This window comes from Neolamprologus brichardi, chromosome 6 (genome assembly GCF_056152115.1).
Source record: "Neolamprologus brichardi isolate AB-2024 chromosome 6, ASM5615211v1, whole genome shotgun sequence".
In the NCBI taxonomy this organism is placed as follows: Eukaryota; Metazoa; Chordata; class Actinopteri; order Cichliformes; family Cichlidae; genus Neolamprologus; species Neolamprologus brichardi.
In genome coordinates, this window is record NC_142109.1 from 6,940,536 (window position 1) to 6,958,675 (window position 18,140).

The window sequence follows — 18,140 nt, forward strand, 5'->3', positions numbered from 1 at the left end:
ATTTTGTTTTAAAAAATATAAAACAATGTGCTATGGGGAACAATTGATTTAAAATATCTGAAATGTGTTTGAACTCTCAGACTGAATTGTATTTTCCATTTCTATAAAAATTTATTTATAAAACACTTTTAACAGAAACTCATTTTCACTTTCCTATCGTTAATCACACAATAATATTCTGTAACTAATTGGACCTGAAAGTCGTGATCTATGAATCATACAGTATTAACTCATCCTGTCATTCATAAGTAAAGTTACTTCTATTCTTATATCAGGATTCATGTATATAATATGTATATATATATATATTGTTGAACAGAAAGATGTGAAGATGTTTAAACTGTGTTCCATATGTGATTGTAATGGTTTACAATGAGAAAAAAGCTTCTGTTGTCAAAGAGCAGCATGAAAAGTTTGACCTTAATCTGCTGTTATGCTGCTTATTTTTAATTTAATTATGTAGCCTGTCTCTAGTTACTTTCTTTAAGGGTAACCATATGCAACCAGTGTTTGAGTCGTCTGATTGAATTGTATTCTGGCTTTGAAGAGGTGACATTAATGTTATTGTTGCAGACCTGTAGTGGTTTAACTTGTCACTTACTGCAGCCTGTCGTATTCTTGTTCTTTTAATGTCACTGCTAAGTGTGGCTCCACAGTGAAAACGTCTGCCAGTCTTTAGCCTTTTTTAGCCACACCCAGAAGGTAAAATATTGCACACACACACACACAGATTGAGAGAGATTGAAATCCCCCTGGCTTTAAATATCTTAGTTTCAGTTCCTATAAGGAACTGCATCATTTCAGAAGAATTTTGGCCGACCCTTCTTTACAGCATTGCTTCAGTTTGCAGACATGTTTTTATGCACGTCCCTCTTAATGACTCAACACAGAATTTCTATCAAGGTCTGGAAAGACTGGACTGGACCATTGCAACACTTTGATTCTTTTCTTTTTAAGCCATTCTGTTGAAGATTTGCTGCTGAGTTTGGGTTCACTGTCCTTTGTATGACTCATTTTAGTCTAGGCTTTAGCTGTCAAACAGAGGACTTTAAAATATTTTAGAGTCAAATGTAAGGGCCACGGCCACCTCAGTGACTGGAAGGTCACTGAGCCCCGATACACATATTATGAATATATTTCATTTTGTTTGATTATTTATTTGAATCAAATTTAAATCACGTTGTCATTGGTTTAGAACGCCTTAGCTGCACAGCAGCTTGTGACAATCAGAAGCCACACCTTAGCTATTAAGAGTGGCTCATGGTCAAAGTTCCCATTCATTTTACCTGAATCCCTGAATATCTCACTTCATAGTCATTTATTTTCTTAATACATTAATTTCAGCTTCCTGTGTCTCTTTCTCACTTTTTTATTGGGATTGTTGTCCCTACAAAACCACTGTGACGGCTTGTTAGTAGTTGTTACTGATTGTACTGTTGAAAGTGCGGTGACAGCAACCCCAATAGCTAACATACCGATTCTTTTGATTTTACTATTTTTTCTTTTTGTTTTTTTTTCTCTTAACTTGTCAACTCTTATCTTTTCTCATCTCTTCAAAATTAAATTCTGTTCTTCAAGGTGCGTATCGCAGGTACGTGAGGGCCCGGGTGCCTTAAGATATATGGCGTAGCAGCAGTTCAGCTGCCCAGTCCAGCCCTGGTGTCCTGGTTCTGTGTAGGCAACACTGCCCATATCTTCAGCCCTCGTTCAGTGTATATGACTTGTGTGCTTAATTAGTTTGAGATGCTCTTCAAATGTGGTGCTGTTCATAATTTGTATTGACCATATTTGTTCAGTCTTTTTCTAATTGCACTTAGATGAATATTAATATTTAACATGCTAACTGAGGCCTTTGGAGGATTGTAGTTCATGGGCGATTTGCAGTTTCTCTGAGCTTTATGTGGTCTGACTTTGGTGTGAAGTGTCTGGGACGTCTATGCCTAGGAAGATTGGCAACTGTTTTTCACTTGTCATCTTTTTTTCATCTTTCTCATTGTATAATGACGGACTTCAAATTGTGTGAAGAAAACACTTTAGTGTTAAAGAGTCCAAATCTGGTACTTTAATACAATTGAGAGGTCATACAGAACAAATCATGTCACACAGTGAATCTGCTCTTTTCTTAAATATTTCATTCCTACCTGAAAGGCTGAAAAAAGATTTTAATTTTGTGAGTCTGTCTCCAGACAAACTGCATTCAAAGCAGCTCAGTTAAACATGTGACATGGTTACATATTATTATATGTTCATCGAAAACCTGACAGTGCTGACAATGAAAGCAGAGACAGGTGACAGTGTTAGTGGTTATTTTGTGGTACAGACAAAAACCTAACAGAAGACAAACCTGTGGACACAATGGCTTTGATGTTTTCATTAGTGGCACCCAAATCACACAAAGTAATACAATGTCTAACAAAGTTATCAAAAATAGCACCCTTTAAGTGGGTGATCAGTAAATGCACACTCATTTTGGACATAGCAGAATTTTTAAACGGTTGCGTCATTTTTTGCAGGTTTTTGTGACAGACGTACGTAATTACCAAATATGTTTTAATTCAAAGGCTTGAGAATTTCTACTTGAGCTTTTCAATTTCAATTGATTTCTGTGGAATGTTTTATATTCCAATGAAGCGAGTGTAACCCACAGACAGATCCAGACGCTGCAGTTTCTCTGCTGTGATGGTAACGTAATATCACTGGAGTTGAAATCACCATGGTAACAAACGTTTCTTTATTGAGCGTACAGTGGCTCGATGGTGGAGTAGAGGTCAGCTGTGTGGTTCTCACTGAAGTGCAGTCTGCTGTAGTGATGATCATCCTGCTCTGCTGACTGAGCTGAGATGTTTTCATACATGGGGTCAACGTTCATCTGAGGAGACGAGACAGTTCTTATAAATTTATATCAAACTGCATCAATAACTCATAGCTGGTTGTTTGTTACATTGTCACTGTACTGCACTGTCACTGAGATTCTCAAATAGAACCTGTCTGACAAACTGAAACAAGCTAAGATAAATGATCATATGAGGAAAAAAGGAAAGATAAGGGGAAGTTTTTCTAACACAGCAGAATTATTTGAATCTTGTTTCGTACCTGCTCCACTGTATCTGACATTTCTCCTCTTGGAGACTGACTGGAAGTCTTCTTTTTTCTGTTGCATAAAAGAAACAAATCAGTGAATGGGTAAAACATTTCACATCACACTTTAAACATAACTGGTCTTAGAGATAACACTGTAACGTTCACCTGATCCACCAGCAGACAGTGAGAAGTATTAAAACCAGCAGAGCTGCAGAAACTCCTGCAGCTGCTGGTGTCCATGTTCCTGTGATACTTTGGACAGTGAGAGTCTTTGGAGCAGAGCTGATATCTTTGTTGCTTTTCACAGCACAGGAGTAGCTTCCTGCATCCTCCCTGCTGACTGGGTCAAGGATCAGATGTTTGTTCTGGCTCTCTCTCGGGGTCAGAGGTCGACTGTTCAAGTACCAAATGTAGTTTGTGTTGTCAGTCAGAGGGCAGCTGGTACTGCAGGTCAGTGTGACTCTCTGACCCTCTGTCACCACTGCAGAAGGACTCATCTTCACTCTCAGCTCTGAAAAACACTCAGACTGGTCAGTTACTGTAACACAAACTAGTTCTCATTAAAGATAAAACAAGATTTGGTGCTTTTGGTTTTCACTAACTTCTGAAGAGTGCAAGAAGCAATAAAAGGCAAATATCTGTAGCCTTTTGACTAAATAAAATATTTCTCATCCCATCATCACCTGAGAAAATTCATGCATTTTCATCTTGTTAATTCAGCGGAAAGCATTGCAGAGGATTTTGTGTTGACTGTTATTTTTATATGAAGAAAGACAAACCATAATTACCTGTGACAATCAAAGTAACTCCAGGAAAATCAAACTGTTTCACTTCTTCATTTTCTGTTGTGATGGTGAACCTGTATTCTGCTGAGTCATCTCTCTTCAGCTTCTTTAATCTGAGGATGTGTTGGTTCTTCATGCTGTCATCATACTCCACATGATCTGCATCCTCAGTCAGGTTCCTCCTGACGTCCTCCTCAGCATTTCTCTTGACTTTATACCAACATTTAGACTGTATCTGCTCGTAGTCAGGATGTGAGTATTTACTGGAGATGTTGACTGAAGATCCTTCCAGAGCACAGATTCTGCTGTGGACATAATTCAACATCCAGCAGGAATCACTAACACCTGAAATATCGATGAAGTAGACAGAAAGAGTTAATAACTGTCTGGCAAAACAGCTCAACTTCATCACAGACATAAATGATTTCCCTTGATTAGGAATTTTCAATCAATTTCTGTGCAGATATTTTATCAGGACCTATAAGATATACAGTATATTACTGATTCAAAAGAGTCTTTAGAAAAAAATGATCAGTGAATTGATTATTACAAAACCCATCTGAATAAGCACTGACAATTGCCAAACGTAACAGAGATTCACATCTCATACAATAATGAATCAAAACCCTGCAACTGCAGCCGAAAAATGCAAATGAACAACATCTGTGACTGTTTCAAAAAAATTTAAAACATTATCAGAAATTAAAAATGATGTTTAATGTGTCATTATTGTAGCATTAAAATTTACAGTGTTTCTGTTTTTGTGGTCAGATATTCGAACAACAACACAGAATTAGAACAATACCAAGTACCAAGTTGAGAGACAGTAAGTTTACTCACAGACGTCAGCAGAGCGCACATCCTCAAGACCTTTTACAGCACAAGACAAACCATCTGGATGAGAGCTGGAAAACTGAATCTGTTTTCCCTCCTGCACTTTAGGGTTTTTGTTCTCATACCACACAAAGGAAATCAGAGGGTCAGTCAGAAAACAGCTGCTGTTACAGGTCAGTCTGATGTTACCTCTGTGTTCAGCAGGAGTCCTCTGGACATGAATTTCTGTTGATAAACACATTTTCCACCAGTTCATCTCTGTCATGTCAAATAAATTAACAAATAAAAATGAAGATTCAAAGTGCAGTTTGTCCAGAACTTCACCTCTGGGATATGTGATGGAGCAGGACTCGTCCACTGATGTCTGCTGAGAAGAACACATTCTCCCTTTAGCATAGGTCACACTGAAGCAGGTCTCTGTGATGGAACCTGAGAAAAAACAACATTTTTCAGTAAATTCATTAGAGTCTGAAGAGTAAAGTGTTTGTGTTTAACATCTCATAACATGATGAGGAGGCGTCCATCATGACTCACCCACAGAGACTTCAGGGGCTCTGAGATGCTCGTAGCCTTTGACAGCACAGGAGTATGTGACTGCTTCCTCACTGCTGAGCAGCTCTTGGTACCAGGGAGACCAGTCCTCATAGAGAAACTCTCTGTTCTTGTACCAGATGTAGGCTGCAGGCTTTTCAGTCAGAGGACAGCTGCTGCTGCACATCAGTGTTACTGTCTGTGCCTCTGTGGCAGGAATCACCTTTACCTGCAGCTCTGAGAGGTCACATGATCAACATGAATACACTGATCATCCATAAACTCATTCATTTGTAATGCATTTGTAAAAAGAACTGTACCTGTAACTTGGAAATTAATTCCACTTTGTTGACACTTTGATCTGTCAGCAGTTTTAATGCAGCAGTAAAAATTTGCATCTCTCTCTGTCAGATTATTGATTGTTAGAGTGAAATTACTCTCTGCTGACATGCTGTACTTTACATGTGTTTCCTCTACTGAGAACATTATCTTGGAGACAGTATCGTGTCCAGCGTACCAGCTATTTCTTGCAGTGGGATGTTGATGTGAGCAGGGCAGATTCACTGATGAACCTTTCAAGGCACAGATGCTGTTTGGTTTTCCCTGAACACCTTTAACACAACATGTGATTAGAAAACATGGTGAACATTTATGCTAACTTTCTTTTCTGTGCTGATCTGTGATGACAGCATGTTACACTGAAAAAAAAGGGGATTGGTCATCTCTTGGATTTATGTAAGCATCTTGTGTGTATTTAACATAAGTGCCTCATGCTTTAAAGATAAGTGTAACTATATAGTGTAGAAACTACATGATATGTAGAGAGGGTAGATTAAATTGTTCATATCATGTTCGAGTGAACTAAGTCAGTAATATAGCAATGTTGAATCTCGCGACACCGCAAGGGATTTCAGTCTTGTGCGCTTTGGATCGTGGTTTCAGGAAGGCATCCATCTCAGTCAAGTCGAGCAGCCACCTCTACTTTTTTTGGTATACCGAAAAAAGTAAATTGGGTGGTTGTTACATTAAAAAAGTCTACCTTGTAATTTGAACACAAAAATTTCATGTTTCTATCTTGAACGTAACTAAATTATGTAGGATCTGTACAAAATTCAACAACTTGTTCAGATGACATGACAGATCTAGTAAGAGTGGTTAGTTGCTGAACTCATGAAATTCACAAGATCTCACGAGATTTCAAACTGCAGGAAAATCACTGGAGTTATAAGAGGCAGACAAGTACACACACACCACGTGTATGCTATCGCTATTTATTCTATTGTGGTTTAACCTGTCAAGGACAAAAACGTACAAAAAATTCTGCATCAAGCCTTGAAATCATAGCGTTCCCACTTTTGTTAAGCCTGGCTTTGTAGCATGGTGGTTAGTGCTGTTGCCTCACAGTAAAAAGGTCCTGGGTTTAAATCCACAATCTGGCTACTTTGCAGTGGTTTCTCTCTAGGTATTCTAGTTTCCTCCCACAGTTAAAAGTCAAAAGAGTTAGGTTAGGTTAATTGGTGATTCTAAATTACCCATGAATGTAAGCAAAAATCGTTGTTTGTCTCTATGTGATAGACTGGTGAGCTGTCCAGGGTGTACCTTGCCTCCTGTAACCTATCACTTCAGGGTTATGCCCCAGCCCCTCTGCAACCAGGATAAAGATAGGAGGATGGTAGTTGTTCTAAATCCATTTCATTTTCATGCTAACCAGACTCTAGACTTTGTTGAACATTATGTAATATGGAGACATCATGTAGTATTTAAGTGACCAAGTAGTACTGGGCTAAACGTTATTGAATAGTGTTGAAATAAAATGACAACATTGCGAATGATTAAAATATTCCAAAAGCTCACCTTACTTCATCTAAACATGTTTTAATCACGTTTTATCAACACAAAATGCACAGGTTTATTGAATATGAGTAAGTTGTGTTGATTTAACTCAGTTGTTTTAAGTTTCTGCCCAAGCAAAACAGTTGTGTGCAACCAATGTCCACTATTGAATTAAGTAAACCCAACGTGGCCTTTTTTTCAGTGAGAAGGATCACAATCTGGTGCTTTTATATGCCGGAGAATTCAGAACACTAGAACAAGTAAAAATCCTGTTAACTGAGAATCTCCGGTTTTCTGCAATAAACATTTTACATCTTTTTTCTACATTCCTGACACATCATTACTTACTTGTCATGAAGAGAAACAAATTATTCCTACCTGAGAGAGACAGAATGAAACCCATAAACAAACATCCAGTTTCTGGCAACAACATGGCTTTTGCAGATTTTTACTTCTAATCAGAAAAAGTTGGCTATATCAATATTTTCAAGGCCTGATTACTGCCACTGCTCATATCTAACTTGATAAAATATCAGAAGCATTAATCAATCAACATCCATCTAAGAGGAAATGTTAAATTCAGAGTATTTCTGCAGACAAACTGCGTTCAGCTTTAACACAATCACTTCCTCATTTATCAATCATTTCTTCAAATACGAAGAGACATCTAGTGTAGAACTGATGTATTGCTGCGGGTATTCAACATCACACTGGATTTATATTAATGCAATTCTTATCAATGTTTTACTCTTTTCTAGGACACATTGACTTTAATTATTTAAACTATAACAAAGCTGCAAATTTTATAGAAATTGTCCTGCTCTGCTGATTGAGCCGAGTAGTTTTCATACATAAGATGAGAAGTTATCTGAGTAGACAAGACCGTTTTTATAAATTTATATTAAACCTGCTATCATCATACTCCACATGATCTGCAAACTCAGTCAGCTGTTCAGCTTCCCCCACAGCCTTTCTCTTGACTTTAAAAATGGAATTCTGATTCTTTGTACCAACATTTAGACTTTATCTGATTGTAGTCAGGATGTGAGTATTTACTGGAGATATTCACTGTAGATCTTTCCAGAGCCAAGGTTCTGCTGTGGACATAATTCAACGTCCAGCAGGTCTCACCACCAGTACAAGAAAAAAATAAAATAAAATGAAGACAAAGATCATTTTATATTAAACGTTTCTGCACTTTAGGCCATATTTAGAAAATATTTTGTGTCATTGAAATTTGTTGGCATCTTTCTCTATTTTCCACATTGTTTGTTTGTTAATTTATCATGTCTCAGCAAAGTCCAACATTATAAACTCTCACAACAGCTGTTTTATACTGACCTCATGACACTGTAGCACATTTCTCTGTTTAAACTTAAAGAAATCTTCATGTCCACTTATTTACAAATTTGGTCACAGATGTCAGCAGAGTGCAAATACTCAGCACCTTTTACAGCACAAGAGAAGCTGTCTGTAGAAAAACTGGGAATCACTTGTTTTTCATCTGTGTCTATTTTTCTGTTCTTATACCGCACAAAGAAAGACAGTATGTTGCAACAGGACTCCTTTGAACCTGTATTTCTGTTGAGAGACGATAAACACCTGTTCTTGCAGTTTGTCTCCACCTTGTTAAATCAGTAAAAGCGATCTGTGCAACTGTGTGTCAGTCTGAAAACAATACAATAACTAACTGTGAAATTATCATAAAAGAGAGACCTATACATGTATATACAGTAAATCACTCTGGGAAATGTGATGGAGCAGGACTCGTCCACTGATGACTGCAGAGAAGAACACATTCTGGCATAGGTCACACTGAAGCAGGTCTCTGTGAATCTGTAATCTGAGAAAAACCAACAACTTTTGGTAAATTCAAGTCTGAACAGTAAAGTGTTTGTGTTTATCTAGCCATCTCATAATATCATGAGAAAAAACTGAACTTAGTTTTCCAAAAGCTAAAGTTAATTGTGTGACTATTGAGATCCTGTTTCTTTTTAAACTTTATTCTTCTACCTTATTCTAGTTGCTCCGACCTTTGCTGGTTAACTACTCCCTCAGTTTTCAGCAGATCTTCACCATTCAAATTTTCAACTGTTCTGCTCTTTCTGCTAAAATTGCCTGTATTTGTATGTATATAGCGTTTTACTAGTCCCTAAGGACCCCAAAGGGCTTTACACATCCAGTCATCCACCCATTCACGCACACATTCACACACTGGTGATGGCAAGCTACATTGTAGCCACAGCTACACCTCTTTTCAGCAGAATTTTTACTTCTTTTCAGTACAAATCTCAATCTCTTCTGCTCTTTTCAGCACAATTTTCTGTTTCTTCTGCTCTTTTCAGCAGAATTTTGAGCTTTTTCACCTTTTATCAGTGCTAATTGTTTTTCTCATTATATCTTTGGTTGGCATTGGAACTGGTTTGGCTCAGTGGGATAAGCAACCGCCTTGAGACCCCGTGGCGAAGGTTCGAGTCCTACCTGTGGCCATTGCCACATGTGTTCGCCCGCTTGTATGCGCTCAGCTTTCTTGACAATCTTCACTGTACCCTTTCAAATACAGCAATCTTTAGCAAGCAGTTTAGCTTTTACAACTCTTTTCAGCAGAAAGTTCTGCTTCCTCTGTTGTTTTCAGCAGTTTCCACTACAAACTAAACACAGTTGAACAGCAGCAAAATCACTTCCTTCTTTATGATTTCTTATGGTTCCTGTTGTTTGACTCTTTGTTGCAGTCTTGAATTCTTAGTTCACATTTTAAAGTTTAAGTTGCTGTTTAGACTCTTTGCTTTCTCTTTATCTCTGTTTTAGGAATGAGCTCTCTGTAATGTAGAGCATGTGGGTTTCAGTATGAGTAGATTTAGTCATCTCCCCCGACTTGTATTTACATTTGTTGCCTCCCCCTGTCTTGCTCTAAGTTTGTGCACTGGACACTTTTACTTCCTTGTCTCGCACATTTTGTCAAGTGGTTCCCTTATTTGCTAATCATAACATGACTGGTTTTGTAAAGATTAGATTTTTAGTGAAGAGTGTCTGTCAGTATTCAGAGCACAGTATTTCTCAGTCAGAACACAAATGAAACCACAAGGACGAATTCAAACAGTAACCACATTTATTGCCGTAAATGTCATTACAATTTCTTTGGAAAGCTGTGAGGGATGTAAAAGTGACTTCAAGTGATTTTTGGATATGGTGCATAAAAAAATGTTGAGAAAATGTCACTCAGCTGTACTCAAACACAAATTGTTGTATTTGTCATCTTTCAGTTGTGACATATGTTTCAGTAGCATACATTTTATAACGGAAAAGTTCAAGAACAATTTCTGTTGTAATTTATGTTGCAGAGTATGAAAACCACTGGCAGATCCACCAAATGTGGTGTCGCTGCTGTGTTGTGGAAGCTATCAAAGAAAAGGGCCCTTTAAATCACTATGGTAACAAAGTTACTTTAGTGAGCAGGCAGTGGGTCAATATTGCAGTAGAGATCAGTTGTGTGGGTCATAGGTAGATGCAGTCTGCAATAATGAGTTGGGATGTTTTCATATATTGGATCAGGGTTCACCTGAGGAGGAAGACAAACAACATGCTGTGTTATAGATCATTTCCCCCTCATTTAAATATTTTTACTTTATTTGCAGGTTTTAATGATACTCTGACCAGCAGGTTTGTGAGGTGACAAAATATAAAGTATAAAATCTGTGAAATTCCTTTGCTATAACAATTATAATTAAGTAAAGCAGAACAAACAAATAGATAAGTAGATTGTGTCGCTCATTAAAATGCAATAAGAAAAAAGAAATACATTGATAAAATGAATCTGAAATTAAAATTATTGAATTCAGATAAATAAAGTGTACATTTAAGCTGTGGTCAGGAGTTTATATTTATTCATAACGGGCATGAACTTCACAGTAAAGTTAGGCTCTTGATGACTGCTTTCAACTGCTGTTTTTTCCAGGGTTGACTAGTTGTACAGCATCCATTTTTAAAAATTAAAAAAAAAAATAAAAAAATAAAAACAATCAAACAAAAGTGTCAGAAGCCAATTCTAAACAACTGCAGATAGCAAGACCATCATTTCAAACAGCTGTATATAAGTGTAAGTATATTTTTTTCATGTGTGACCACTTTGCCTTTGGCCTCGAGGAAGACCTAAACTGTCACCCTCAGATGAGAGGAAATTAGTTAGGATGTTCAGGAATAACCCAGAAACCACCAAAAATCAAGCCAGCCATAACCTGGAAACTGCTGGAACACCGTCCACAGTGAAAACATGTTTTACACTGTAATGGACTCAGAAGATACTGACAAGAAAGAGCTCCTGCCTCAAAATTGACCCCTTTAAGCTTAACCGAAAATTGTAGCTTCCCATATCTAAACGGCATTTTTTTTCTGGAGAACAATTTTGTCGTCAAATGAGACAAAAATTGAGCTATAAATAAAGAATCCTTACATTAAGCTTTATAGCCTTTTCAAAGCCCCAGCCTCAACCCTATTGAAAATTTGTGGACTATGCTTAAAAGCCAGGAACACGGCAGGAAACCAACAAATGAAGATGAATTCCACTTATATTAAGATAAGTGGTCAAATATACAACCAGAAATATGCCAGACTGTTGTTGATCTTTACTAAAAATGTCTGGCTAAGCTACAACCTGCTAAAGGACATTTGAACAAATATTATTGGGAGATATGTATCTATTTGGAGCTGTTTGTAAAATCTAAAATCTAAAATAAATGCACTTAGGTGTTTTATAAACTTAATTAAAACACAGTATTCCTGCAATAATTCCACGCTTGAAAAACAACAGTTGAAATCAATCATTAAAAACCCCAAATTGCTTTGACATTCATGCCCACAATAAATGTATATATACTTAAAATACCTGATTAAATGATAATTATTGCTAATTATGATAATGATTATAAATAAAAAAGTAAAATAGAATAGAGTTACGTGAACAAAAATAAGGTTGACAATGGGGATTTTTTTTTCAATTTCAGCAGCATGCTTGTGTCTTGTTTTGTACCTGCTGTTTGTTGCCCAGTGTTGCACTTCTTGAAGGCTGGTTTGAAATCCTCTTTTTTCTAATTTGTAAAAAAAGAGCACACACACACACACACACACACACACACACACACACACACACACACACACACGTGTATATATACACAACTAAAACAATATCAGATGAATACTATTGATCTGAATGAGATCACAGTTTTGCTCACCTAACACACCAGCAGACAGTGAGAAGTATTAAAACCAGCAGAGCTGCAGAAACTCCTGTAGCTGCTGGTGTCCATGTTCCTGTGATACTTTGGACAGTGAGAGTCTTTGGAGCAGAGCTGATATCTTTGTTGGTTTTCACAGCACAGGAGTAGCTTCCTGCATCCTCCCTGCTGACTGGGTCTAGGATCAGATGTTTGTTCTGGTTCTCTCTCGGGGTCAGAGGTCGACTGTTCAAGTACCAAATGTAGTTTGTGTTGTCAGTCAGAGGACAGCTGGTACTGCAGGTCAGTGTGACTCTCTGACCCTCTGTCACCACCGCAGAAGGACTCATCTTCACTCTCAGCTCTGAAAGCAAAAATTTAGGTTGAGTGTTATTTTTTTTCTCTGCAAATTTATATTTGTATTCCACTACTGTTTTTTTATGTGACTTATGTTTTTCTATTAAACTAAAATATGAAAATATTTTGAAATGAGACCTTTATGGATGATGTTGACAAAAAAATTAATTAAAAAAGCACGTTCAATTATCCAGACAATGTGTTGTTCCAAGTGTTTTCACGTTTGTTTTTCTGTTGTCTCAGTGGTTTGTGTTCCCCTTCTGTTTCCACAGTCAGTCATGTCCCTATGTCTATTTCCCTCTGGTCCCCATGTCAAGCCTGTGTTTATCATAATTCCTGTTTTATTTTGACAGCCTCTCATCCTGTGTTCATTGTGTTCAGTTTTGCTTCCCCCATCATAGGGGTCAGCAACCTTTAACACCCAAAGAGCCATTTGGACATGATTTCCACGCAAACAAAAACACTGGGAGCTGCAAATACTTTTTGACATCTAAAATGAAGATAACACTGTATATATTGTTATTTTACCTGTATGCTTTGTGTAAACAACTAAGCTGTGTTGCTTAAATCTATGAAGTGCTACAGAGAAAATTACTTTTTTATTTATGTAATTAGCACATTTTGAACTCTTAAAGAAATATAACAAAAGGAAAGACACCCAGCTGAACTAAAATGATCCAGCAAACAAAAACTGTTGTGAGTCGCCACCCTTATATCGCCTTTGGGCTTTTGGAGCCTTGACCTGACTTTTAAAAAAATAATTGGAAAAAAAACACTATTCTGCTAAAAGATGAAAAATAGGTATTTGCAAAATTCAGCCTAAATATGTATTTTACCTGGTTAATGTGTGTGTCGGGGCGTGGTCTGCAGCGCCGCTGCAGGGGAGGTGGACGCACCTGAGCGGCACCCCGCAATCACGCCTTGCCGCCTTAACGTCTGTGCCATTTATGCTGTTGTGTTGGTATGTGTCGAGCTGTGAGCTTTAACACCGGCTGTATGCGCACAGCAACCGTGTGTGAAAAGTGGTCAATAAAGAGATGCTGAAAAGCCTGTTCATGCAAACATCGTCAGGTCTGCCGTGATATGTTTACAATGGGACTTCTGCTCCTGAACCTCTGCGCACAGCGTTTGCAAATCTGTACGATTTACGATTTGCAGGCTGTACAAAGTCACTTTCATCTTTACGCAGGACTGTAAGCTGTCATCTGTGAGGCGCGAGCAGTGTTTGTTTTTAACATAGTTCACGGTGGAGAATAGCTGCTGACATAATGTGGATCCGAAGATCCATAATTAGCTTACCTGGGGTTGAAAGTTTTGATAAATGCACGGCGTTTCGGGAGGTATACCGGCTTCCGCGAGCGTGACGCTTATTTTGAGCGATAAAAAAATAATAGAATATAATTTTATATTTATATTTCAAAATCACAATAATCTTCCAATTTAGAACTACAAGTTAAAAAAAGAACTAACATTAATAAAATACACTTCAGCTAATTACTTAAAAAATAATAATTTATTTTCCCAAACCACGCAGAGCCGCACTAAAAGGACTAAAGAGCCGCATGTGGCTCCGGAGCCGCAGGTTGCCGACCCCTGCCCCATCCTGTTAGTCAGTATTAGATCCAGATGTATTCAGCAAATAAAGTTTGCTTCCTTTAGTTTATTCCCCTATATTGTTTCTGAGTCCTGTGTTTGGGTCCTGCCTTGGCTGCTGCACAGCTGTACATGACAGCTGTAGATCAAACAAAATAACAGTATCCAGGTTGTTCAAACCTGAACCATAAACAACCAAAGTGAAAATTGCAACGGGCATGAGAATACATCTTATAGAAATTAAAAGGCATTTTTCCTGCAAAATAAGTACTATTTTCTACAATATTAAATGCAATTTTTCTGAAAACATATATGAATTCAGTTTTAAATGCAGGACTTTTCCTTTTAATGAGGATTTGTAGTGTAATGTTGCCAATTTCACCCAAACTGAATATTTCTTCCACCTCTGCTCCTGTTCAGACATTAATGAGTAAAGTCTGCTGAGTGAGGAGTTTAGATTTACCTGTGACAATCAAAAAGACTCCAGGCAGATCAGACTGTGTCCTTCCTTCATGATCTTTGTTGAATCTGAATGTGTATCCTCCTGAGTCATTCTTCTTCAGGTTGTTGATGGTCAGGATGTGTTGGTTCTTCATGTTGTCCTGATACTCCACACGACCTGCAGCCTCAATCAGCTCTTCAACTTCCACTTTATCTTTTCTCCATTTTTTACTCCAACATTTAAACTCTGGCTTCATGTTATCAGGATGTGAGTATTCACTTGTGATGTTCACTGAAGATCCTTCCAGAGCACAGATTCTCCTGCTGACATAATTCACTCTCCAGCAGTTTTTATCCTGAACACCTGAAATATAGATGGAAGATTTAAAGTTGTACAAATGATCTTTATGATAATAATAACTGGCAAAATAAACATAGTTCTGTATTACTCACAGACTTCTGCAGACTGAAGATAGGTGTTGCTTTTGACTGCACAAAAGATGTTTGCTTCCCGAGAGTTCCAAAAATTAAGCCAATATTCAGCAATTAAATGTTGATTCTCTCTATAACTTTGTCTATTTCTGTACCACATGTAGGCAGTTTGAGGGTCAGTCAGTGTACAGCTGGTGTTACAGGTCAGTGTGACAGACTCCGCTTTCCCCCCTTGAGTCTTCAATATGTGAACCTCTTTAAAGAGATAATAAATATATTTTCTATAAGTCACTGTGAGATATAACAATCTTCTTATTATGCTTTTAATTATATATATATATATATATATATATATATATATATATATATATATATATATATATATATATATATATATATATAAATCAATGGAGAGAGTAATTAAAAAAAGTATAAGAGTATTTTTTCACAAACAGTTTTTCTGTGGAAACTTCACCTCTGGGATATGTGATGGAGCACGGCTCATCTACTGATGTCTGCCTGTAAGAACACATTCTCCCTTTAGCATAGGTCACACTGAAGCAGGTCTCTGTGATGGAACCTGAAACAAAGAAATGATATTGATTGAAATTATTCACCGTATGACCCATTCTGTTTGTTTTGTAGAACAATAAGCATCATGACTCACCCACTGAGACTTCAGGGGCTCTGAGATCCTCGTAGCCTTTGACAGCACAGGAGTATGTGACTGCTTCCTCACTGCTGAGCAGCTCTTGGTACCAGGGAGACCAGTCCTCATAGAGAAACTCTCTGTTCTTGTACCAGATGTAGGCTGCAGGCTTTTCAGTCAGAGGACAGCTGCTGCTGCACATCAGTGTTACTGTCTGTCCCTCTGTGGCAGGAATCACCTTTACCTGCAGCTCTGAGAGGATGATGGACAACAACTTATACAATGATGTCATTTGGAAAGTAATCAATGAGTAAAAGTCACTGTACCTGCAACTTGAAGGGTTACTCCATTATACCAACAGAGTTCTGGACTGTCTGTAGTCTTCATACAGCAGTAAGCGTTTGCATCACTCTCTCTTAGATCATTGATCGCTAAAGTTGGGTTTTTCTCTTCAGACATGTTGTACGTTACACGTTGTCCATCCACAGAGAGCTCACTCTGAACATACTTGTAACCATCCCAGTCTATAGTGAACCATTTTCTGCTTGAAGTCAGATGTTGATGTGAGCAGTGCAGATCCACTGATGAACCTTTGAAAGCACAGATCCTGGTTTCTCCTCCATTAACACCTTTAACACAAACTTTTATTAGCAAACAGATTTATTGTCCGATCACCTGTTGTTTTTTTCTATCCTTAGATAGAAGTAGAAGTAAATTATTTTTAGGTATCTTTTTACAAGGATGTATAAATAATTACTCATACCTGAAATGTAGAAGATGAAACAGACGAACACATATTGAAAACCTGTCAGCAACATGTTGGTTGGAGACCAGCGTGGAAGCATAACGTTGACAATAAATATAAAAGTAGACACGATTTACTCACATCTCAAAATCGCTTGAAAAACAGAAGGACTGACGTGACTGTTTTATGTTCAGTGGTTTGGCACACAAAGCACCTTTGAAACTAAACATGAACGTCCTTCCTCTGTGGTTCTTTTGTTCTCTGCAGGAAGTGCAATGTGGTTTAGTTGCCTTACCCAGAATATTTTAGATGTTCACGTAACTTTCAGTTCTCAATAAAGTGTTAATATTATTCCCTTATATATGTATTTATATATTTATATGCTGTGTGTATGTCAGGCTCCCAACTAATGGAGTGATGTGATATAATGAAACATTCAGTCCTAACTTATGTGAAAATGTTTATACAAACATTATTACAAGGTATGATTACAGCATGTTAAAATAATAATAATAATTATTATTATGATATTATAAAGCATCATAATCATAATAATAACAATAATAACATTTTGAAAACATCACCATTTTTAAGGATCCATCTAGCTTGTTCTACTCTTCAGCAGTTTGTGGTCTGCCCAGCGTAGGTTGCCATTATCACAGCACATGATCTCAGCAGCATTTTGTGCTGATGAGATCATGGACATTTGGTTAGTGCAGGTTATGTTTCCCATAATATTCTGCACTGTTTCTTAATATTATCTTTAAGTTAGCATGCAAAAAGACCACAGTTTTCTTTTCTAGAAAGTGATTGTGATCACATGTTCTGTTTTGGCTACATTGTTGCAGGTTAGTTGGCTGTGTACTGCCATACTGACATCTGTATTTGTAATTGTCATACTTTGTAAATCCAAAATTTCAATACAGTTTACATACACACATAAACACTTTTACCTGTTTATTGAAACATTTTCCAATTATAGTTTTATAATGGACATGGACAAAATGTGTATGGTCTCAGCTGTCATGTGCAGGTATCCACATTCAAATTGGATAAAGGGTTTAAGAGTTTCAGCTCCCGAACATGTGACACCTTCTTATTAAATGGACCAAAGGTATTTGAACATATGACTCAAAGTGTTTTTACATGTTGAGGTTTCTGTTGATTTTATCATGACATATATATTCCTGTATACACTAGACATGTAATCATAGTTACTTTCATAAATTGTGTGTAATCATATATACTCATATATACTATGCATACTCACAATGAAGACTTTATATAGTGGAGTCACTGTATTAAGCAGTTAACCTGCATACTCAAATCACAGGACCCATATATTTAGGTTAAATATATCTACCATAGTATTAAGGAATGATTTGTGCCACTTGTTGTATGAACACATGTTGATTAGTACTGTTTAAAAATGTAACAATAAGGATCAGTAAGAAACTTTTGATAGTGTTATGGCCAACTGTGATTAGTCCAACGAAGGGAAGTGCCAATTTAGCTTGGCACTGCTAAAGTATGTGCATAGGACCCTTCTCGTTATGCAGCTGCCTTTGACTGTGCAGCAGAAACATGCAGCTGTGCTTAACTGGACTGCTCACGCCGTGTGCAGCCCTTTAACCAGCTGTACAACAGAA

The 18,140-nt window shown here is 37.3% G+C and overlaps 2 protein-coding genes across 2 annotated transcripts; both read right to left on the bottom strand.

Moving 5' to 3' along the window:
• Nucleotides 1-2,218: 2,218 nt before the first annotated feature.
• LOC102777163 (uncharacterized) lies at nt 2,219-7,571 on the bottom strand. Its single transcript, XM_087841563.1, has 9 exons — nt 7,443-7,571; nt 5,552-5,842; nt 5,235-5,468; nt 5,025-5,129; nt 4,707-4,925; nt 3,870-4,211; nt 3,247-3,592; nt 3,094-3,151; nt 2,219-2,869 (listed from the first exon to the last, which is right to left on the bottom strand). The coding sequence occupies exons 1-9, from the start codon at nt 7,495-7,497 to the stop codon at nt 2,732-2,734; spliced, it is 1,788 nt and encodes a 595-aa protein (XP_087697689.1). The 5' UTR covers nt 7,498-7,571; the 3' UTR covers nt 2,219-2,731.
• Nucleotides 7,572-15,753: 8,182 nt separating this feature from the next.
• Nucleotides 15,754-16,564, bottom strand: LOC102777529 (uncharacterized). The gene is made up of 3 exons (XM_087842480.1): nt 16,510-16,564; nt 16,073-16,375; nt 15,754-15,998 (listed from the first exon to the last, which is right to left on the bottom strand). The coding sequence occupies exons 1-3, from the start codon at nt 16,562-16,564 to the stop codon at nt 15,754-15,756; spliced, it is 603 nt and encodes a 200-aa protein (XP_087698606.1).
• Nucleotides 16,565-18,140: the final 1,576 nt, after the last annotated feature.